We start from the raw sequence: 24,417 nt of genomic DNA on the forward strand, positions 1-24,417 counted from the left end.
AGTTTCCTGCCTTCTCGTGTTAAGTAGAGTCAACCTTTCTCCTTTGACACAGTGAAGGTCATAAGAATCTCACCAGGGCAAGCAGGAAACACAAGGACCGGTTATTGGGACTTTTATTTTGAAACATAGATTGTCTGATTACCACTTCATAAAGGGTATCATTATGGACCCACCATTACTAACTGTGGAGTAAAATAATCAGCATACTCAATATGAGTCAGTTCTGAATGTCCTTCGCTGTTAAAGAGTAACCTGAGTGATTTAGGCATTTTGAGACAATTGCCTTCCGGGAATACAAAAGATAGTTGTTAATAAGCAAACAAGCAAGAACCACCAACTTGTTTTCTAACAGATTTATGAAATCACGTGAAAGGAAGGAAAGGAACTGTAATGAAATTGTTGTTTTTCAATCGCCTTGATTCTAATATCAAAGGATGTGGTGTTTATCTGTTGTTGTTCTCCTCATTTCAATTTATTTTTTTTAATTTTAAAAACAATATTCCAGATATGTGTACATGGAAAAGAAGTTGAGATTTGCAATGACCTTTCCTTGTTGATACTCAAAAGACTCCATAAAAACCAAAAAAAAAAGACATAGAGAAATGAACACAGTGAAAGAAAACAAGCAGAAAACGAATCAAACAAAACAAATGTGGTGTCCGTGTCTGCATCTTGGTGTGCTATGGTCACTTTAGTTTTAAGAACACTGGAGTCCTCGAGCAAGCCCAGAGGTCTTGTCTTCTTTTGATTTTTTTTTTTTTTTGACTGTCACTCTGTGCCTCAACTTATGAAATCAGTACTATTAAAATCATTTAAAATCGCATGACAAAAGATAGCATCCAGTCTGAAGGGATGGCTGTGGGAAACACTTGATCTCCCAGAAATTGTCTCTGTCTCACCAGCCTCCTGGGTGTGGCTGCAGTCACAGTCTTCCCACGCTCACATTAATTAGCTTTACAGTGGATGACTTGGGCGTGGGCAGGGATGTGCAGGGGAGGGGGGGGGAGGGAGTCTTGGCGCCCCTGCTGGTTGTAATGTGTAGCTGTTCTTAAGGGGGCCCAACATTTTTCCCCTGATTAACTTTTTTATTGACGTTATATCTCAATCACAGCCCCTCTTTCTGTCCTCCTAGTCCCATACAGCCATTACCTCCCTCCCCTTCTCCTCAAAGAGGGGGAATCTCTGCCTCCCACCCTATACCAACCCTCCCTGGGATTTCTAGTCCCAGGCAGGACTAAGCACCAACTTTCCCACTGAGGTTTAACCAGGCAGTTCAGGTCGTGGCGGGGGGTGGGGGGTGGGGGGNGGGGTTGCTCCAATGTCAGGCAAAAGAGTCAGAGACAGCCCCCGCTCCAATTGTTAGGGGATCCATATGAAGACCAAGCTGCATATCTGCTACAAATGGGGTGGTGGGCGGGGAGGGTATAGGTCCAGTCCCTACATGCTCTTTGCTTGGTGGTTCAGTCTCTATGAGCCCCCATGGCCCCAGGTTAGTTGACTCTCTAGGTCTTTTTGTGGTGTCCTTGACCCATCCAACTTAATCAATTCTATCTCCCACTCTTCCACAAGACCCCCTGTCTTAGTCAAGGTTTCTATTCCTGAACAAACGTCATGACAAGAAGCAAGTTGGGGAGGAAAGGGTTTATTCAGCTTACACTTCCACACTGCTGTTCATCACCAAAGGAAGTCAGGACTGGAACTCAGACAGGTCAGGAAGCAGGAGCTGATGCAGAGGCCATGGAGGGATGTTCTTTACTGGTTTGCTTCCCCTGCCTTGCTCAGCTTTCTTTCTTATAGAACCCAAGACTACCAGCCCAGGGATGGCACCACCCACAATGGGCCCTCCCACCCTTGATCACCAACCAAGAAAATGCCCCACAGCTAGATCTCATGGAGGCATTTTCTCAAGGGAGGCTCCTTTCTGTGTGATGACTCCAGCTTGTGTCAAGTTGACACACAAAACCAGTCAGTACAGCTCCCCATACTCCTACCCCCAGTTTGCCTATGGGTCTCTGCATGTGTTTCCATCCACTGCTGGATGAGGCATCTCAGGGTTCCTCACCTTTTCAGTCAGTGTAGAGGAACTAGTAAGAAAGGCACAACAGAAAGACTACAGGGGCTGGGGAATATCGCTTGAGAAAAGCTTGCTTGCCTATCATAAGCAAATTCTAGACTCCATCTGTGGAAAGCTACGAAGGCAGGGGTGAAAAGAGATGGTCCTTCTTGATCTTACACATGCACCAGCTGAGTCATCTTCCTGAGAACCAATCTGTACCTGATCAAAAACCTGAACTGAGCCTCCCCAATGATTCTGTGTAAATGGAATACCACCCCCCCCCATGATATGTTAAATTCCGTGTAAATGTAATACCCTTGCATTAGGCCTTAAGGAAGCTTACGTTTAGAGAAACCCTGAAACAAGTTATAATTTCAAAGGATTAATCGAATCCAAATCCAGCAAGGCCATGTTTTTAGGTATTGGGGCTTTGGGGTTTTGTCTGTTCATTTGTGGTTTGAAAGGAAGCTAGCACTCTTACACTGACCCTTGATCTGCTCTCCCGATTGTTCTACGCCGTCACCGGACACACATTTGATACTGTTTTGACTGCTTTGTAATGTTTTTAGTCACTACTTGGTGCGAGCGTGCTGTGATATCCAAGCTACCTTGAAGGTTGAGCCACTCCAGGTGGCAGGGAGTGCTAACAGGACCCAAAGATGGATGGTTATATTAAACTTACATGCAAGAAATGTGGGCCACTCTGTCCAGAGGGCTCCTGACAGGAAGCTGTGGATGATGTCCACCAGATGCCTTGGGCATGTGAGACCTTTGGTCCACAAGTCAGTTTGCTGTGAGATGGGGGTGGGGGGCGGGGTGCATCTCAGGAAGGCTTTCTGCTGACATCGCAGTTTCATATCCGAGGCTCAGTTTGTGTCAGGCAGAAAGGACACGGTGTCTAACTTAGGTAGATGTTCTGGCCTAGGAATTGTTCCCAAGGAAATTACCTGGGCACTAGAGGACCCAGGGTGAGGAGGTAGGACCATAGGGGAGATTTCCTCACATCCAGGAAAGGCCTTTCACAAGGAGCTCGTGTCTGGAGGAGAACCCAAGGGGGCTAAGATTAGAGTCACAAAATCCAAAGAGAAAGGATCAGCCCTCAGTGTGGGCTCTTGGGAGCCTTTGAGTGCTGCAGGATGTGCAGTGTCTCCTGCTAGGGACACAGGATGCTTTCTTAGTTCTGAAGCTTTCTTGGGACCACAAAGCAGGGCTTAAAAACAAAACAAAACAAACAAACAAAAACCCCCAAAAATTGGATATGCTAGTGAAAGTAGGAGTATTTGATTATCTTAGTTTTAAAGAAGGAGCAAGTTAGATTTGAGGGTGCACAGTAGCAGAGAGGCGAGAGATTCCTGTAAGGTGTTGAGATTTAACGGAATAGACATTAATAAAAGGGACTAGAGTAGCAATGCTCCCCAGTAATGCTTCCCCAGTAAGGTGGTATTAATACTATTTGACAGCTGCATATTCTGAGGGCCTGGATTTTAGAAAAGGCGTTAGATTCAGGAAAGGATCGTAAAATGACATAGCTATAAATATTCACTTCACATCAAGTAATGATCCAAGCCTCTGGCAACTAGGTTTATTTCTATTTAGAAGAAAAAAAAATACCAGGGAGGCTAGAGATGGCCTAAAAGGAACAAAAGTGATGATGGATATCATTCTTTTAAAAATGATGGTATTGGTGCAATTTAAAACGTAGGACTCTCATAATCCATTTAATACTATCAATCCCATTGATTAAAGATGGCTGGTGGCTCCAGGTAGACCATCCTTGATAAGGGAATTCTGTTCTTTTCAAAAGTCTTTCATGCAAATGTTAATGGTCAGCTGCACATAGTCAGTTAATGGTCAGTTTTGCACATAGGTTATTTTTCTGTTGGACTCCAAAGAGCAAACATCTACGTTCCCTGCTGATGAATGGAAACTGCTTAAGATGATATGAGATTTATGAATGGAGAGAAGATGCTACGGCTGGGCTTAAAAATAGTACAAGTTATTTTAGAATCCAGCTTGAAAAACTTTTCATATTTTTAAACTGTGTGTGTGTGTGCACATATGTGTGAGTGTGTGTATATGAAAGAGAGAGCGTGTTGTGTGTGTGAGTGTGTGTAGTGTGTGTATGGTGTGTGAGTATGTATAGTATGTGTATAAGAATATGTAGGTGTGTTGTGTGTGCATAGGTGGGTGTATGTGTGTGAGAGAGAGAATTTGTATGGTGTGCGAGTATGTGTAGTGTGTGTAAGGGTAGGTCTGTGTGAGTGTATGTGGTGTATATGAGTGTTTATGTATTGTGTGTGTGCGTGTATGTGTGTGATTGTGTGTGGTGTGTGAGTGTGTGTAGTGTGTAAGAGTGGGTGGGTGTTAGTATGTGGTATGTGAGTGTGTATTGTATATGTTTGAGTGTGTGTATGTGTGTGTTGTGTGTGTGTGTGTGTGCACGTGTGAGTCGGATGACAGCTCTTCAGATGAGCTTCTTTTCTTTCTACCATGTTGACCCTGAGGAAGGATCTCAGATTGCCAGGTCTCACACATTCACTCACTGGCCTTTAAAAGACTTATTTTTGGGGAAAAAAATCAATCAGAAGTAGTGGAGAATAACATTAGGTGACCAATTCGTATCCGGAAAATGTTAAGGAAGCAGCTTACACACTATGGTGTCTTTCCTCCAGAGTGAGCGACTGACGTTGGCTGTCTGCGTTTCTGGCCACCCACCTATGTCTCCCCACCGCACGTCCGTGTTAGCTCCCACGAGAGATGTCTCGCGTGCGATGGAGATTCCACAGCAGATATCAGGTTCTGGTGACTGTGCCCTGACAGGGCTGGTGCTGGCAGATGAAGATATGAGCTCTGCCTCTTGTCAGTTTGTGAATGGGGCTGGGAAGGGCTTGTTAATTTCCTCCTCTTCCGAGGAGCAGAACCCAGGCCAGATTTGCATGTGGAGAGAATGGCTTAGGAGAGGGCTGTGTGGGGAAACAGTATAATAAGGTTCATTGAAAATAGAAATACTTGGCTGTGCTCGCTTTTATTCCTGGTATCTTTAGAAACAGTCTTGACTACACTGCTCTCTAGCCAAGGCAGTTTTTTTTTTTTTTTTCTTGAGTGGTTAAAGGGCTTGGAACTCCATCTGCTCAACTGACCAAACTCCCCCAAGCCCCTTCCCTCTCCTTCCCTCTCTCTTTCTTGCATCCCATCTACAAACCAGACCTGCCTTGACCCTTAGAGATCGGAAAAGTGCCAAACAGACCTTTCCAGGTAGATCAAAGATCTGCCTCTCATCCCTAGCCAAAACTACAGTCCCTCAGCACAGGGAGCCCTGTTCCTTCACCTTGCGTGGAAGCCACCGTTGAAAGAATATAGTAGATGATACACACATCTCTTTGTAAAGTCAGAGTGCAGGCATCTCTCGCCTTTCCTGTGACATGAGACCCATAGCTGAGAAGCAAGGGGTGGAGGGACCCGCACTGGCTAGAATGCACAGCCTTACCCTGAAATAGCATACATTGCACAGTGCTTAGTGTGAGATTTATGGAATGGCTCCTCTCGCAGCCTTGTCCCCGCTTCCTCCTAGTTCTCCTATCTGCTGCTTTGTTGCTACGAAACAGCCTTATTTTATAAGCCATTGTGATGGAGCAGGGGAGGAGGCTGTGACTGGCAGCAGCGGCGGTGGTGGTGGTGGTGGTGGTGGTGGTGGTGGTGGTGGTAGTGAACTGCACGGCACAGCTCTGCCAGATGACATGTAGCGGACCTCTGCATCAGCCAAGAGGAATTAAGCTTTGTCACTCCCCACTGGGACTACCTTTCTCCTGGTATGTGCGCAAGGAATTCACATGCTGCCGCTCGCCGCTGCAGCCACCAGAGCAGAGCCCCTGTGTACACTTTGCCAGAGAGCAGGGAGCAAGAATGATAGCTGTCTCTTTTAAATGCCGCTGTCAAATTCTAAGGCGACTTACCAAAGGTACGGTACTTTTCCTCCTCCTTCACCGTGCGTCTGCCTCCGCAGCCCAGAACCACAGCCGAATGGCTGTTACTTTCAAATATGACTGCCTTTTACAGTTTATTGTCGGGCAACAAAGAACTCAGAGAAATATGTACAGATCTCTCTGTATAGGTGGATTCCCCAGGTCTGTGGTGGTTTATCCTGGCTGGGTTCATGCTGAAATTGTGTGTGTGTGTGTGTGGGAGGGGGGGAAGCTTGTGTGATTTTTTTTTTTTAATGACTTCATTCCTTGCTGAAAAGCAGATGTGTCTGGGTCTGGTGCTGAAGTTATTACGGGAAATCGTCATTTTGCATGCTGATTATCTGGTCAAGAGGAGTCAAGTGTGCATGACTGTCCTTTCTGTGGAACACATACTAAATGCAGCTGGCAGCTTCTGGACCCGCACAGCTGCTCAGTCCACAGAATAATTGTTTATTAATTCCTCAAATCTCATGAGCCTTTTACCAGGACAGTTTTAAAATTACTAGCTCGTTCATTCTCTCTCTCTCTCTCTCTCTCTCTCTCTCTCTCTCTCTCATATTCCCCCCAACCCTGTGTGTGTGTGTATGTGTGTGTGTTAGAAATATATGTCCAAATACATTAGAAAATTCAAAATTATTTGGTCCTCTGTGATATTTGAAGAAGTTTATTTGAAAGTAAAAATACAATCATGGCCTCATGCCTTCACTTCAAGATTTACTGGCTTGAAATCATCTCTCTTAGAAGTCTAAAACATTAGTGACATCTGTGTGACACTTCAAATGTGCTTTTTTTTTTTTTTTTTTTTTGTCAGCCTAGTTGTACCATCTGGTTTGCTTGTATACATTCTATTTCAAAGTTAGTGAATGGCTCCTTTTACTGTTTCAGCCTTCTAAACATGCAGAAGGGCGAGTTTCCCTGGCCTGTTTCCCTTGGATACATCTTTAGAGAAACATGTACGACTGAAGAAGAAACTTTGGTCTGCGGAGAAAGAGGTGGCTGGAAATGCCTTTCATTTTCAGCCTGTAATCAAGTACCGCCGAGTAATTAATGGGTGTAATTATGTTCTAGAAGCCCTGAACCTATAAATATGTTAATGGACGCCATTTCTATCAGTTTAGCCTGACATATCAGAGTTCTTTGATCACCAGCAGTGCAGCTAAAAATGCAATTAATATTTTATTTGGCAGAAGAATGAGCATAAAGTAAATAGTGACAGATAGGCCTGACATCAGTAACGGGAAAGAGAATAAATACTGTATACTAACTTACTGAGTGCATCTGAAAATTCCGGAGATAGCAGAGATAGCGCAATGGCCTTTAAGAGGGGGGAGGCTATCTCTTTCAAATTAGGCTATTAGCATAAGGTTGTAAATTAGGTTGGGCTTTATCCTTTCCTGTTGGTACAAACTTACTGTTCCTGTTTGCAAGTCATGATTAAAAGGCTATCCTTTATGTTAGAGACTTAGCTAAGACAGGTATCTCATTCAAAAACTTCTTTTCCTAGCTGGGCCCTTGTTTGTCTTGGTGTCGAGAGGTTAATGGTCTTAAAATACTAAAACAATAGGTCTATTCATGTGAATCAGAAATTCTTTTATAGGTTCAACATTCAAGGAAGGAAGTGAATCCAAGTAATTTTTAGTTCGTAGAATTAATTTTTTTTCCTTTTTTTTTCCTGAGTCTTACAGAAGTCTCTATCTGCTGCATTGCAAAGAGATTTAACCATTTTTCCAAGTTAGTTGCTAAATGCCTAGACAACTGGGGAGAGTATGGATCCCTTTATTCCAAGTGGCTACTCCACTTTGCTCCCAAAATCTTTATATATGCTCTTCTTTAGTATATGACTGCCAATTCGTCATGAAAACCTCCCTGGATATCCCCTTGTCTTAACGAGACCATTCTCTGTATTTGGCTGGATATTCAAATGTTTGCAGAAAGACCCCCTGAGTGATACAGCCCACACCTTGCCAATCACGTGCAGCCTTGTTCAAGTTCAAGACCCAACCGTGCTACCTGTTGTTCCAGAAACACTCACTGAGTCCCAGAATCCACCCACAGCCACGCGTTCTCCGAGGCTATAATAATGAAACAAACACGTGCACGTAGAGCCTTGAATTCCCCTTTTCGGATGTTTTGGGATGCCGGGGGATCTATCTTTGAATGAGGTTGCTTTCTTGTCCATTCTCTCTGTCCACATGGCTCACACCCAGTATCCAAATGCTTGCATCTCTTACTCCCATTGAGGGTTGAACCCAATCCTCTCTTTTCCAGACGCTTAGCACGGTGTCTTGTGTATAGAAGACACTTAGGAAGTGTCTATTAAAAAGAATTGGATGTGACTGAGGCAGAGCATTTAATTATTTGGGCCTTCTTAGGAAATACTTCAAGAACTCTACCTCACTCTTACCCAGATCTTACGGGCAGGGAGGCTGGCTTCATGGCTCTAAAACCACCTTGTTACATGAGGCTAACTTGCTTAGCAAAAAAAGCAATATGGCACCTGTATGGTTTCTTAATTCTCTTAAGGAGAGTTAAGGAGAAAGGGATGCATTTAAGGGAAAGTTTGCATATCAATCCCACAGTTTTAGTACTTGGCTTCATCCTTGCGTTCGTCGTCCGTTAGCCACTTATTAAATCCCTACTCTGAAGCTCTAATGTTCCTGGAACTGATGGTTTTTTTTTTTTTCATAGTAGAAACTGGATTCTGTGTTTCATAGGTGCATCAAGCATTTCTAGTCAACATACTATTGAATAACAACTAGTTTTCTTTCATTGGTATTATAATAGTAATATGTATCTTCTAGATTGATCTTTGAGCCATCCATATAGACACAGGAACCCTGCAGTCTTAGTTGGGTACATATTTCAAGTAAACTTAGCGCTTCTCAGATTGGGAAATTGAATTATTTTTGTTTTAGTTAAGGCTTCAAACAACTGATAGATATAGATTTAGAGATGGAGAGGGAGAGGGAGAGATAGAAGGAGGGGGAGAGAGAGACAGAGAGACAGAGAAATCTGTCTGGTTTAAAGGTTGAATGGATATAGAGATGAATAAAGATGGAGATAATAAGGGATAGGTATTTACAAAGAGTGTGTGTGTGAGAGAGAGTGTGTGTGTGAGTGTGTGAGTGTGTGTGAGAGTGAGTGCATGTGTGTGTATATGTGAGTGTGTGTGTGAGTGTGTGTGAATATGTGTGTGTGAGTGTGTATGTGAGAGTGTGTGTGAGTGTATGTGTGTGAGAGTGTGGGTGCATGTGTGTGTATATGTGAGTGTGTGTGTGAGTGTATGTGTGTGAGAGTGTGAGTGTGTGTGTGAGTGAGTGTGTGTGTGAATATGTGTGTGTGAGTGTGTGTGCAGTGTAGTTGCCTTTTCATGTCCCCAATCATCAAAGAAAATAACTTTGACCCCAAGTCTGAACCCACATTTTGACAGGCGCATTGACTCACAAAAGGGCCAGCCACTGTCTGCGCTGTGGCACCTACTATGGGGGACTATAGGAGGCATGCCATCTTTTCTGTCTCCCTCCCCCTGCAATGAGGCATGCCTACAGAATCCCTAGCCTTGGAGCCAAATCCCAAAATAACACTTTCTCAGCTCTCCAGCAACATATGACAATGGAATTGCCTTAATGGAGACAAAAGGGCTTCAGAGCACCTGCCAGCATGGCTGCTTACTTGGGATGCCACCTTTGCACTTAAGGGGCGCCGTGCCTAAGATGTGTGTCCTCAGAGAAGCTTCTTGTGGCGATTATGTTTTTATTTTCCCTTGAAATACTCTGGCCCTGTATGCATGCAGTCCTGTTGTGTGACGCCGTGTCCTTCTCAGGTGCTACTGGTTTTAGCTGAGAGTCCTGCATCCTCACGCCATGCTGACTATGGCATTTCCTTGTCCCATGCCTTACTCAACCGAGGTGACCTTCAGCTAACTAATATGCATTGACCTTCCCCAGGAGACATGGCTCTGGTCAGTTTTAGTTCTTTCTTTGTTCTACCGCATATCCCTACATTTCTCCTAGCTCAAAACTCATGTCAAAAAAAAACCCTCTGCCTTCACACAGTTTCCAATGGTGTTTGTTTGTTTGTTTGTTTGTTTATTTCATCTGACCTATGTGGTATTTTATTTTCAGAGTGATTTAACTTCTTCTCACTTCCCAAATACACATATGATCTGGAATAAAATGAACTGTCTAAGACTCTGTCCCATTAACGGATCGCTGGCAGCTCTGTTGACCTTCATCCCAACGGGGCATCCGAGGGAGATGCTTTTGGCCGATGTCCAACTGTCCCCTGCTGTGTATTCTGCTTCCTTTTTGCCCTCACTGTCTTTCTTCTCAAACTCCTTCTCTCCTGCTCCCTGGACTGCTGGCTCTGAACAGAGTGTGGAGCTGGTATGTGGGGACCACACTCAGATTCTCTTCTTCCTTTGCTCAGGACACCTACCCCAGGGCTGCAAGCGTTGTGCTTGAAAGGTCAGACATCAATCTAAGCCCTGTCTCCAGGGAGAACGGAAGCCCCACTACTTCAGACAGCCAGCAATCTTGTTCTTAATTCTCTCCTGCAAGGACAGTCTCACCGAGGCGTGCCTGGTTATCTTTTGAAGTATTATTCAAGCGACCTCTAGGTCTCTTTAGACTTAGACTCTCTGACCCTTGTCCAGTGTATAAAAAAAAAAAAAACCTTATTGAGAAATTAATTTTCTGTGGATAACCCCAATCAAGTAATAATCCACTGGAAATTTTGTTTTGGTAAAAGAAAACATTTGCTATAGCTTCCTAACTGCAGAGCCTCTTGATCCAAGGAGAGCCGAATCAGCCATTGAGGGCAGCATCACACAGCATCATTGTTGGCTGAGCAGTGGTTCCTTGTATGACAAGCTCAAATTCTCCGTGCAGGCCCCTTTGCACTTCCCCATCTGTCTGTGTCTGGTCTCATGACTCCTTCAGCATTCTCCTTTAATGCTCCCTCTTCTACTCTGTGATAGGATTCAGAATTGATTATCATCTGGGTGGAGAGGACTGGCTCTCTGCTTACTCTCATTTCTCCCATCGGCCCACGCCCGTCCCTTCTGCTAACCCTTCCTGGCCTGTCTGTCAGACCCTGCCATTTGGAACAGCTTGCCTGGATCTCTCCACCTCATTAACGTTCCCGCCCTTTTCAAACCTCACCTGATAACACATCCTCTCCTCTTCTCCTCTGCCCTTAGCTGTCAGAAGTCGTTTGCAGGATGGGAGACAGCTCTGTTGGTAAAGTGGTTGCCCTAGCAAGCGTGAGGACCCAAGTTCCAATCCCCGGCATCCTTATAAAAAGCTGAGTCTTTTTTTTTTTTTTATAACAACTGAGAGATAAGGAAGGACAGGCGGTACCATTCCTAGAGTTAGTCTTACCAACTGTAACCTAGTGAGCTCCAGATTCAAGGAGAGATGGAGAAAATAAGGCTGAGAGTAATCAAGGGAGATGCCTGTATCCACCTTCTCCTCAAGTGGAACTCTCTGCACGCGTGACCTGGTCGCACACACTTTTAAAGGGAATTCATTTAACTTGTTTTGCCTTCTATCTTACCAACTGTTAAAAAAAATTGTACACAGTTGAAAACGCTTCACAAAATGTGTTATTCACTTAAGCTTTGATCCCTTGCTAGGGCAGGAGGCACACACGTAGGGAGGCCTCATGGGAACAGGAGAACTCCGCAACAAGATCCTGGTCATGGGTTGCCGTTCTTACTCGTGTTGAGATGGAGTTGGCTGTATGGGAGAGATTTCTTGCCGAGCTTCTGACTCGTCTCTGAGAGGCTTTGGTGGAAGAGGGCTTGGACCAATTTTTTCCCTAGTGGCCTGAGATTTTCCTTTTATAAAACAGGTTAGGCTGAGCATAGCGGCGTGCCTGCCTTGCCTCCCTCTTGTGAACAGGAATTTGGTGTTGGAAATGCTTTCCTCCTTCGGGGCAGCATCCGTCCATCAGCCATCAGGTGCAATACTCAGCAGTGCGTTATATGAAATCATCTGCATGTGAACAAAAGGGATTTCTGTTCCTGCTGAGATGACTGGAGCTGACAAGGATGACAAGCCTGGCCCATTACTGAAACAAGGGAGAGAGCACTTTAACATAGGTACTCAATTTATCTGTCTCATTCAGAGGGAAATGATTAAGAGGAAGAACAGACGTCATATTAGCTCACACCTACTAAGTACCTACTATCAGCCAGTTACTACTCCAGACGCCATCTGCAGACTAACGCAGCGATCGCTCATAGCAATGCTACACTAGAAAAAGCAGCAGTTAGAGAAGTTGAGGGACGTCTCTTAAGATGGGAAGATGTGGAGGAGACAGAGAGCTAAGAAGCCATGCTCCATTTTGCTGTTATCTTTTCTATTGGGGGGAAGGGAAAGAAGGGAGCTATGGAGCTGTGAGTGGAACCACAAAGGAGACCACCCAGAGCAGTGCTTCAGGAATCCCCTCCCCCACTCTACATGGACTAGGGGAAGGGAATATGCAGATACAGAAGATGTGTGAGGCTGTTGAGCTCTCTGCTGCTAGGACACAGCAAAACCTGCCAATCATCCACATGAGTCTCGGCTTCTTTCTGAACATTAAAACAACACGTAGATACTGTCTGTTGTGGGTGGTGAAGTAGACCTAAAAGGCCAGCATGTGGGGGGCCAAGGCAAGAGAATCAAGAGTGCAGGACAGTCCTGGAACTAGAGAGAGAGACTTGGTCTGAGGGAACACACACACCATATTCACACATGCATACATACACCACATACACCATACACACACACACACACCACACATACACATGAGCGCACATACACAAACACACACCACACACCCCACCCCACATATATATACACACACACCATATATACACATGCATACATGCATATATGCACACACACACCACATACACATACAATCACACACACACCACATCACACACCCATACACATACCACACACCACACCACACACACACACACACACACACACACACACACACACACACACATACACGCTTGTACATGCATGCCCAAACTATTCTACATGGCCTCAGGATTATTAACTGTATCAAGATTGGGGTTAATTCATTTTAAACATTTATTTTCGTGTAAAAGTAACTTCCTTCTGGCAGAAATACAGGTTTTAATAATTTCATATCATCTGAAATTTTGAGGGAAAAGGCATGCTTTCTTTTAGAAAATAATTGGATTCTGAAATGTTTTATTATTTAAAAGACAGTAACCACATTTGGATTCCATCTTCTATGTTAATCCCTTAACAGTATTGTCCCATCTACGTGAGATTTGGATGTTATACAGAAAATTTTTACTCTTTGCTTTACATTATTTACAGAAGAAGAGAGTTTGAAAACTTTCTTTTGTAGCTATGCTACTAAAGTTCCAACATCATCTTTAACCCAAAGATAAAACACCCCACCCCCCAGTGTTAGTCCCACATAGCACCTTAGAGAATGCTAGGTCACCTCTCTGATGAAGAGAGAAATGTTGACCTTGGTCCCTGGATCAATGGGGACCTCAGGCTGTTGCTGCTTGCCATAAAGCCAGGCGTGGGGAAGGGGGGCGGGGGGCTCAAATCCATGTGTTTCTCAGTAAGACTTAAAATTACGCTAAGCATTGTAGTATATTTTCCCCTAAATATTTCCTTATTCTTAGTCACTCTTGTGCATGTTGTGTATCTACTTTAATTCTGTGTGTGGCATACCATTACGTAATGGTTGCATTATGATGCATCATGTAATGATACATTACATTATGGTGTGCACGCCCAGGTTGTTTCTGGTTTTTCAGGGTAGTGAAGGGTATAGTGTGGAGCGTCCCTGAAAGGGTCCTTGATGCTGTGTGGAGGTATATTTGTACGTTTTCACTTTCAAGTTTGCTGATACCTATTTCCTAAGGAATGAGAGGGAACGGAACCTATGCACTCACCCGCTGCTTCCTAAGCAATAAATAAATAAATAAATAAAAATAAATTGTAAATAAAAATAAAACTTAGGGCGAGAAATCATGTTCTCAAGCTATACGATCCAAAGACAAAGGAGGAAGGAGCAAAAGGAGAGGTGTCTTTGTAAGTCGGTCACTACTGACCTGTGAGAGAGCAGCTTCAGCAGAGGAGCCCTGCCCAAGACAAATTGAGAATGTTAGGTGCCCCCCTAAGAATGTGAGACCATTGCATCCTACTGGCAAGACTGGGAGTGGACGTCTGGGCGGGTGGCAGCGAGAAGGTAGATGATGGTGTCACAGACAATGTTGTTCCTGGAGAGGAAGGATCTGGCCTTGCTTTGCTTGTTTGTTGGTTTGTTTATTTTGAAGGAAGAGGTTGAGTAAAGACAAATTGGAAGGTGAAAACTGAAGAGTGACATTTCCTATACCAAAATAAGCCAGGTGAGGGTGAAGGGCAGCACAGGGTGCAGGCAGAGGTAGGGAAGGCCAGGAGAATAAGTGTCTTCCCCGCACAGCTGCGGGAAGCACAGGAACACGCGAAGGATCTTAACTAGCTTGACTTTATTAGTAAATAAAAGAGCCCCCAAACTTGTATTTTTATAGACCCTTAATGCAAGAGTTTCTAAATATCCCTCTGCACTGAAATCCCCCAAGAGCTTAAAAAATAACTGTGTGTAGAGGTTATGATTTATTTGTCTGGGGTGGTAGACTATACTGTAAAATTGTTAGCTGAATTCCTTAGGTGACACTGTTGTATAGAGTTTGGGAGCCCTGACCTAACTGTCCAGGGAGCTTAGTGCAGGCTAAGCCTTTAGGATAGGGCTTACTTCAGCTGGAAGCCGAGGACTTAAGAGCCAGGAGGAAGAAGTAAGACTCATACAACCAGGGAAGCTGCCTGGTTGATTTTGAGGAGCCCAAAGCCAAATTATAGCAGCACCAGGTATGGGTGAAGTCATTAAACCTCAGAGTAGAGCAAAACTGGCTGAGTGAGGTGGAGGATGGGAGAGCAGGTCAGAGGAGGGACAACTAACACTCAAGCCCTGAGAGAAAGCTGTGTGGGAACCCACTACTGTAACCACTTCCCAACTTTATAGATATATATGCAAATAAACTCTGTGTGTGTGTGTGTGTGTGTGTGTACATACCACAGTGTGTACATCCAAATGTGTGATAATACATTGCACACTTCTTTGGATTATACTTGACAGGAACGCTGTTGATAATTAGCTTAGGTGCTAGAGGAACGTTTTGCCTGTTCCAGAACCCCTTCTGACTTGTTCATCAAAGGGTTCCCTTAGACCCGTCCAACAAACATTTCAGGCTGTTGCCACTGCTCTTGATTCCCCATCAGAATTTGACCATGAGAGCCTATTGTGCATACTTGAGTCTGTCATTGCAGATGGCGAAATCAAGCTGGTACCAACCTAGAAGCCCCTTTCCTGCTGGCTAGCTTCTACAGTGCTGGAAGGTAGTGTATATACTCCCAGAGCACACAGTGAATTATAACTCTTATCCTACTATGAGCCTTATAGTCTGCAAACAATGACTAACCTGATAGGATATGCCCACTGATGTAATAGTGGCACTGATGTTGCGGGAGCAACCAACCAACTTGACTTAAGGCCAGCTCTACAAAATGGAACTCTTTCCTGGCACAATTAGCCTGGGCCAAGTACTCATGGCTGAACAGATAGCAGTCACTAGAGGAAAACCTACTATTTCTGCTCTGCTAAATTGACACGGCACAAAACTCTTTCCAAAGCACTTATCAACATACACACATATAAGTCCAATTATCAACCTTCTTCAGAAAGGCTTCTTTGTGTGGTAGATGGCAAAGTGGAAGCTAAGAGGCTGTGGAGGACCAGCCTTAAGTGGGGTGTGTATATAATACCCTCCCCCCTGCAAGAGGAATGAGCCAAAGTGTTCTCCGATACCTCGGGGCCTTTGTACACATGAACGCAAGGCTACGACTGCATGCATAAGATCTCCCCACGGTTAAGTCACACAGAATTTCAGCATGGATGGAATCTCACCTCCAGCTGAGGAACTATGGTAACTGATGGCTGCTGAGGGAGAGAGTTTGTTTTCTTCAAGGACACAAACAGCCCTTGAGACGTCATCATGCTTCTGTAGATGGTCCACACTCATGTACATACGGGCAGAACATGGGGGTGTTGTTTGATTGGTTGGCTGCTTGGTTTTTGGTTTTTTTTGTTTCTTTTTTTTTTTTTTATTTTGATTTTTTTTTGTTTTTTCCCAGGAAAAGCACATGAAATTGGGAGAGAAAAGTCATCAAAGCAATAGGGGGAGAATTAGAGGGGATGGATTGAGGGGAATATTTAGCCAACACACATGCACAAACACACAAACACACACACACAATCCTCAAGCAATAATAAAATATTATAAGTAACCTGTAAGCCCTGCTAGACTCCAGTGGAACAGGCAACACGTTCCTCGAGCACCTAAGCTAATTATCAGCAGCATTCCTGTCAGGTATAATCCAAAGATGCATGCAATGCATTATCACACATTTGGATGTACACACTGTGGTATGTAAGATATAGATTTAAAATGGTAAGTCACACACGCCCGTGTCCACTCCTTAATCAGGTCTGGGAACACAGCTTAAGCCCTAGCATAGCTTCAGCAACATTGAAGGGCACGGTTGCTGACTGATTTCCATGCTTACCTTGTTTGCTGGTCCACCAGTAGGAAGTCTTCAACTCCTGGCAGTTGGTAGCAGCGTAATCCAGAACGACTGTCCAGAGGGCTATGGGAAGGCATGTCTTGTCATCATGTGACGTGTCTGCTTTTACTATCTAGGGTAAACTGATGCCTCCTATCTCCTTACCCAGGAAGGTCTTTGAGGAGATAGTAGCTAAATGCTGTAATCCAAGCAGTTGTCAGGCAGAGGCAGGAAGCTGAGGAGTTCAAAAAACACATTGGCAACATAGGGAGTAATTCAGGCAGTCTTCAGGCAGAGAGGCAGGAAGCTGAGGCATTCAAAGACCACACTGCTGGCAACATAGGGACACTGGGACAGACAATGTTCTTTCTCAAAAGGGGGATGAGGGGGAGGGGAGGTGAAAAGGGAGGAGAGAGAGAGAGAGAGGCAGAGACAGAGAGACAGAGGCAGAGGCAGAGGCAGAGGCAGAGGCTAAGAGAATGAGGACTAGCTGCTGAAAAGCAAGGTTGCAAACTCCTCAGTTTGATTGTGTGGAGAACACTGTGGTTTTCCCATCCTTCCATTCTCCATTCTGTTACTTACCTTCTTCCAACCCTACTTGTGGAAAAAGTTCAACTGCTCCAAGATTTGCCTCCCAACTGGCTAGCACTCCAGGCCTGCACTGCCCGCTGGGCTTCCTGTAAGCCTAGTTTTTGTTTGTTTTTGTTTCTTTATTTTTTGGGGGGGTTTTGTTTGTTTTTTGTTTGGGTTGTTTAATAACCTTTCAGGGTGTTTTTAATCACTGGAGGAAGTAAGTCCCCAAGGATCACGTGATCACATATGTGCCTCTCCTTACACCTACTAATTTCCCCTTTAACTAGCTGGGTGTTCCTTGCCCTCCTTCTTCCCTCCTCTTCTCAGAGTCTGCCCTAGCTGTCTGGAGGAAGGTTCTGGCAGGAGGCCAGGAACACCAGGAGGCTGGAGACTGAAGGACGAACTATTGTTAAATTCTGCATGACAGAATTCCCAATTGACTTCAGCCTGGGGAACATTTAGGGCCCCACAGAGTTTCTGATTGAGTTGAGTGTTTTCTGTTCTACTGAGCAAGGTGACTTGTACAGATCAAAAGTCAACTTCATTTAATGCCTTCGCCTTCTAAGTGGTCTGTTGATGAATTTGGTTCATAAACTGTGAAAATTCAGTTATAAATTCCCAGGATTAAATCAGTTCCCACGAGCGATTAATTCCTGATATCCTAATGTGTATTTTATTGGTATGCTACTTATTTGTGTGATTTAAATGCCCGTCTCTGCAATTTTAAAATCTATACAAGAGATAAAAGCCAAGGGTGTACACACTGACCACAAACGCTTGCTTATGTTACCTCTCAAACAATGTGTAAGGGAAAGGCTGGTTCTAAAACTATAAGGAAAATGGTGTTCAAAGATTTTTTTCAGAAGTTTTTCGAAGATAAGAAAACAGGCAAGCCAAGGCTTAATTTACAGCCCAGAGGGAACATGAGAAAAATGACCTGGAAAGTTGGATTTAGCAATGGAGCCACAGGCAAGATACAAAGTGAAACAAAAGAGTGCAGTGTGGGGGGTGGAGGCAGGGATGAGGGCAGGGCAGAGGCTGAGGGGCATGGCGGGCGGGCGCTGGGTGAGGTCAGAGAAGCACAGAGGCAGAGAGGGAGAGAGGCAGAGAGGCAGAGACCTGGGTCTGTTTTGGAAGGAAGGAGCAGCCTGGGAAGTTTAAAGGCCATCATTATAGGACATCATCACCCCTATAATAGGACAGTCTCAAAAGTCATGAGTCATGGTGGCCCCCAGAGCAAAGCTTACTGGCACAGTCTGTGATGGACAGGCAAATATACACCCTGTTTCTATTGCTACCTGTGGCCTGCCCTAGACCCTGCTTGCCCTTCTAGGAGGGTCTGATGAGGAAACCCAGGCACTGTGACCTCACCTCACTACTTTCCCTTCTCATGATTTAACTCTTTTGTCTTGCTGTTGTTTTTATGTGTGAGTTTATCCGTTTCCTTTTCTTGTTTGTAAGAATCAAATAAAAACATCATAACATTTAATGGGATGCTATTTAAAATTAAAAAGAAAGCATTACTGCTACATGCAGTTGAGGGATGAGTTAGTCAGAATAGTTATTGACTCTAGAGAGGATGAGAGGGAGGTTTAAGGGGTACAGACCCTCATGTATTTTATAATCTGATCTGTGTGACGTGTGTGTGTGTGTGTGTGTGTGTGTGTGTGTGTGTGTGTATACATATATAGCAAATGGCAGTTCCTTCAATTGTTTATTCTTGGTCTGTGTGCTTTTGCATATGTAAACTCTGTTTAAATCAAAAGATACTTTTAAGTCGAAAGTTTAAATAAAAATGATCCTTAGGAAGCAAGGCATTGCATGGCAGTGCTCACCTGTGATGCTAGCAATTGGGAATGGAGGCAAAAGAAACAGAGCAGAAAGAAGTTCAAGACTAGCATGGGCTACAGTCAGCCTGACCCTCAGCAACAGAACAAAACAAAAATAATGAATAAGTAAATGAGTAAATAAATAAAAAAGACTTTGAGTTATTATTTCAATTTTATAAACAAAGCTAATAGAAGATCTTATACCTGCCAGAATGGAGAGAGATGGTGTAAATGAAATAGTTTTCTCCCTCACAGATTAGGGATAAACACAATTGAAAATGGATAAGTGATAACACTCATTTTTTTGAATCTTTCAAAAGTTTGAAAACTGAAATAGTAAAGAATTTTCCTGTTGAGGAACAGAAATGGGGGAGAAAGAGACAAGAAGGAGCATCCATCTTTTACTCTCCTGTGCCGTTGACATTCAAAAGACAAATGCAACAGGAAGAAGCCTGCCTTCTGCCAGGAACAATAGCTGCCATTTCCCTAGTGCCTGCCACCACAGAGGTGCCAAATTCAACGTTTCTTCCATCTTATTTGTCTCAATTAAATCTTCACACCTCATATTCGCTCCCAGGTTTATTAAGATGAAGCTTATTAACCCAGTTCTAATGATAAGGGAGTTAAACATCAGGACACCGAATTATTATTTTAAAAAAAAAAAAAGGATAAAACATTACTGAGGAAAAAGTTTTCAGGTGCCCAGAAAAGGTTTGTGATGGCCTTGAGTTTACATTTGAGTTTCCCAGCAGCCAATGTGCATCAGGTAGGGGTGCTTTTATGATGCTTATTTTAAAAACTTATCACACTTGTGTGTGTGTGTGTGTGTGTGTGCATGCACTAAGCATATGTGTGGAAGTCAGAGGACAACTTGCAGGGTTTAGACGTCTCCTTCTACCATGTAGGTCTCAGAGCTAGACCTCAGGTTGTCAAGCTTGGTGGCAAGCACGTTTACCTATTGGGCTTTTACTCCTGCCTTCTCATTGAGTTTTTGCCTCATTCCCTATTTAGAAGCCATAAGAGCTCACCACTGCCCAGTAATGAATTCTAGAAGGAAGTGTGACCACTAGTAGTACTCCTGCTCTGTGTGCACGAAACTATAATCATGACATCACAAATGTTGTGTGTAGTTTTTGCCTACCCTGCTTTAAGCTCCAGGCAGACCATGCTACCAGCCTCCCACCCAGAGAACACTGGATGAAAAACACAGACACACACGTTACTCAATTTCAAACTGCCTTTGTGGTTCAATGGTTGGGTGCTAATCATCTCCGTGGCTAGCTTGCCCTTCCCAATACTCTTAGCTCAGCATCTCTCAATCTGCCCTCAGCTTCAGTTGCTCAGTCACCTTTAGTCTCAGCTCAACACCCTGACCTCCGGCCTGGAGAAGAGGCCTATGGCCGCTCTGCCTGAGATCTCACATGGCTAATCACCTTTTGTCCCTCTGAAGCGTGGTGACACCTCTCCTCCAAACTCATGAGTAGAGACTGGTGTTTTGACTTCTGGAGCTCCGCCCCAGCATCCCCTATTCTCTGCTCTGCCTAAAACTAATTCTGGTAAATGCTACTAGTCCCTCAGTCAAAGATGAGCTTTGTAACTTGTCTTGGAATACATAACATCCTTTGTTATGCAGAGGCAAAGTTTTATTAGCATATTAAAGGTGCATAGAAGTTAAATAAAGCTGATTAATTTCGTCTGACCTACCATGGTCTTAATTTTACTTAGTGGCTGGACTATTTTCCAAGTAATCCCGACTTTACAGCCAGAAGCCAGACTTTAGGCATCATTAGTATACCTCCATAGATGTTGGAACTTCTGGAGAATGAAGGTGCCAGTCCTTAGCAGTTCCTGCCCCAGTGGCTCCCACACTTTTCAGATATACACTTGGCAAGACCTGAGAGATGGAAAATTCACAATTAAATTTTGTGACTCGCCTCTAGTGCCAACACTCTCTGGTACTGCTTATAAATCTAGACTTGTGTGTTTTAGAATCAACTTGAGTAAAAAGGCAAAGTGTGCCCTGTTACCCAAAAAAAAAAAAGTGGAAGTCTGACAAATTCTTTTCTAGACAGAAAGCCCTCCCACACACATCTACAAGGGAATCGTCTGCAGCATGTCTGCCCATGAATTATACTCCCTCCACACAACATAAGCCCCCACAGTGCAGGACTCTGCATTTGAGTCTATCCAATCATTTCAAGTTTGTTCCCAATTCTGTTCACAATCCATGAATCACAATGGAGATGATTCGACTCAGTAGCATTTAAAGGGCAGCGATCACACCTAACCTCTGAAATTATGAAAGACATAGATGACCCTCGGCTGGCTTCTACCTCTGCAATCAACTCCTCCCAGAAGAGCCTGCCTAACGAAGCTCTTCGCTTGGCACACCTACCCACCCACCCGAGTGAGATGAATTTCCAGAAATGTCCGACGTTTCATTGCTATATCAAAGGGTGTTGTCAAATATTAACATTTCTATCGTCAGTCTCCGTCTGAGTTCTTTAGGGCAATGATTAATCAATACATTCTGATAGTGAGACCCTGGTATTGATGATAGATAACGTTCAGTTTAGAGGGGCCTGGGGGCGCTTTATTCTAATTGATCTCAAAAGATTTTCCCCATTGTCTTCATGAAAGGTGAACAGGAGGGGTGCTCCACCACTTAGAATTAGAATTTGACCTGTCAAATAAGCGTTCTCCTCCTCACTGGCCCTGACAGGAGTATTAGGGCGCACCTTTGGAAAGAGCATGAATAGTCTGGGCTTCAGCCCAAGATCATACAGCTTCACTCCGAGACAGTCCTGTTTGCAGAACTAAAGGCTAAAAGGATCAATGAACACAATATGTCTAACCTTGTCTCGGCGTGATCAGTAAGAGCAGCAATCAACAGAGGTTCGTTAATGTGAGATATTAGATTGAGTGGCACAGGCTGACCATTCTGTTTTTATGAAGAAACGGGGGAGGGGAGACATGGAATCTCAATTACTCTGGTAGAATGAGGAAATTTTATGAGCTCTTCCTTCAATACTTAAGGCAGTTTTAAAAAATATTTTAGGGCTGGAGAGATGGCTCAGTGGGTAAGAGCACCCGACTGCTCTTCCAAAGGTCCAGAGTTCAAATCCCAGCAACCACATGGTGGCTCACGGCCATCCGTAATGAGATCTGACTCCCTCTTCTGGAGTGTCTGAAGACAGCTACAGTGTACTTACATATAATAAATAAATAAATCTTAAAAAAAAATATTTTATATGTTTGAGTGTGTTTTTGTGAAGATGTGTGAGTGTGTGTGTGTGTGTGTGTGTGTGTGTGTGTGTGTGTGTTTGATATATTTATTGCAGTATACCTGCCTGCCGTAGCATATGTGGGGTGGTCAAAGAATTATTTTGTGGAATCAATTCTCTCCTACTTTTGAGGGTTCTGGGGAATCAAACTCAGGTAGCCTGGCTTATATGATTCATATCTTTCCCTTCAAAACCAAGCTTTTGGTCCCAGTAAGAGAATTTTTGTTGTTGTTTTCATTGAAAAAATTTCCATACACTCTATTCTGATTGTGCTGTCATGTCCTCCATCTCCTCCCAAACGTTCTCCACCTCTCAACCCCATGCCTTCTTTCTCCCTCTCTTCATAAAAAAACAAAAACAAAAACAAAAACCAGTCATACAAAAAGCAAAGCAAAGTACATTAAAAGTAATAATAACAAATACAATAACAAAGAAAGCGAAATCAACAGACATATGCATGTGTGCACACACGAGCACGCACACACACACACCAGCCAGAGAATTTTTTTTCAGGTTGCTATTTGACAGAGTCTAGGAAGAGATGCGCTTGTTAATCAGAAGGTATAGGAAGCATAACATGAAATGATTTATTTAGTCATCTGAGGAAAGCGTGTTTCCCTACATCCTCCTTGAGAAGTTCCAACACCGCATCAGCATCTTCACACAGGAGCCAAAAGTTATTTGCAGAAATTCACTAGAACTCCTGCTCCTTGCAAAAGAATGTGATCCTCCAAAGGCCCTTGAAGTTGAACAGTTGTGAGTGACATCTTCTGTACTGGGAAGTTGTTGGGCATCCCTGGATGGAAAACTAGGGAAGGATGCTCAAGAGGAAGAATCAAGGTGAGGGAGGAAGGCAGTGCACAGCTATAGACTGTAGTCTCAGAGCACCAAGAAGGCAGATACCCATCAGCGCTGGCTACACAGACAATCCTCTCTAAAACGTCAAATTGCATGAAATAAGTCCCGCCCTTTATTGAGCCAAGTTCCTCCTCTGAACCATGGGATGCTCAAAATGTTTCAATGTACGACTTTTGTTAATTCTTCTGAGGATGAGTAGTGTCAGTCTACATACATAGGTGTAAGGGTAGCATAGGATTAGAGAGCTGAGCTATCTTGTTGAGGCTACAATGGGAACAACTGCATCTTTGTTCCTGTGAAACCAAGACCAAAGTACCATGGCTGTGGCTAGACCTTGGCTGACTGAAACTTTCCTGTCCCAACTGGTTCTGATTGTAACATCTCTGAATGGCTGTACTAAGTCACAAAGAATGCGCATAGAGTGAACAGTCATTTTACTTAAAATATCTTAAGGACAGAGATGGAAACAAAACCAAATTTCTGGTGGTAAAAATGGAATGAAGGCCATTTTGAAGATGTGAGAAGGTCCTCACATCGGAAGATGTGAGCCGAGCCCCGGTAAAGCTAGTGGGGGACTCTGAGACATCAGGTAAAGCTAGTGGGCGGACTCTGAGATCTCAGGTAAAGCTAGTGGGGGGACTCTGAGACATCAGGTAAAGCTAGTGGGGGACTCTGAGACATGAGGTAAAGCTAGTGGGCGGACTCTGAGACATCAGGTAAAGCTAGTGGGGGACTCTGAGACATGCTAGTTTGGGGGAAGAAGAAAAGACGTAAGTCATCTGATTGTCCTGTCATTCTAGAGAAATCCCCAGTACAAAATACATGTTCAATGGAAGGTCCTCTGAGATTTAGAGAAAGATTACACTGAATTTTCCCAGTAAGGCTCCTCTAGGAGTGGAAAGTAGAAATATCAGGAGGAGTGGTCTCTTTTAATTCTGTTGGCTTTCTGGTTATCATAAAATTTGACACAGATTTCATTTCCACAGAACCTGGTTTAAAGAGTCAGCTCTTCCCACACCTTCCTCTCTCCTTCCCTCCCTCCTTCCCTCCCTCCCTCCTTCCTTCCTTTCCTCCCTCCCTCACTGCTCTTTCCTTCTTCCCTTCATCCTCCCTCCCTCCCTCCCTCCCTCCCTCCCTCCCTCCCTCCCTCCTTCCTTCCTCCCTCCCTCCATGACTATGGGTCAGCCTGCCTGTCTTCCTTCCTTCCTT

At 44.0% G+C, this 24,417-nt stretch overlaps 1 protein-coding gene and 1 long non-coding RNA gene across 9 annotated transcripts in view; one reads left to right on the plus strand and one right to left on the minus strand.

The window, feature by feature from the left end:
• Grip1 (glutamate receptor interacting protein 1) overlaps window positions 1-24,417 on the plus strand; it is a 622,013-nt gene that overhangs the window by 356,298 nt on the left and 241,298 nt on the right. For 4 of the 8 annotated variants that reach the window (XM_029482636.1, XM_021175313.1, XM_029482634.1 and 1 more), the window contains exon 1: window positions 5,758-6,014. The exons of the other annotated variants lie outside the window; for them this stretch is intronic. In XM_029482636.1, the coding sequence (XP_029338496.1) occupies window positions 5,789-6,014 (226 nt within the window). In that variant the 5' untranslated portion in view covers window positions 5,758-5,788. Of the gene's footprint in view, window positions 1-5,757; window positions 6,015-24,417 lie in introns of those variants that run through there. 8 annotated transcript variants of the gene reach the window in all.
• Window positions 11,607-24,417, minus strand: part of LOC110304061 — a 28,907-nt gene continuing 16,096 nt past the window's right edge. The window contains exon 5 of the long non-coding RNA XR_002379005.1: window positions 11,607-12,014. This is a non-coding gene — a long non-coding RNA (uncharacterized LOC110304061). The remainder of the gene's footprint in view (window positions 12,015-24,417) is intronic.

This window comes from Mus caroli, chromosome 10 (assembly GCF_900094665.2).
Source record: "Mus caroli chromosome 10, CAROLI_EIJ_v1.1, whole genome shotgun sequence".
NCBI lineage: Eukaryota > Metazoa > Chordata > Mammalia > Rodentia > Muridae > Mus > Mus caroli.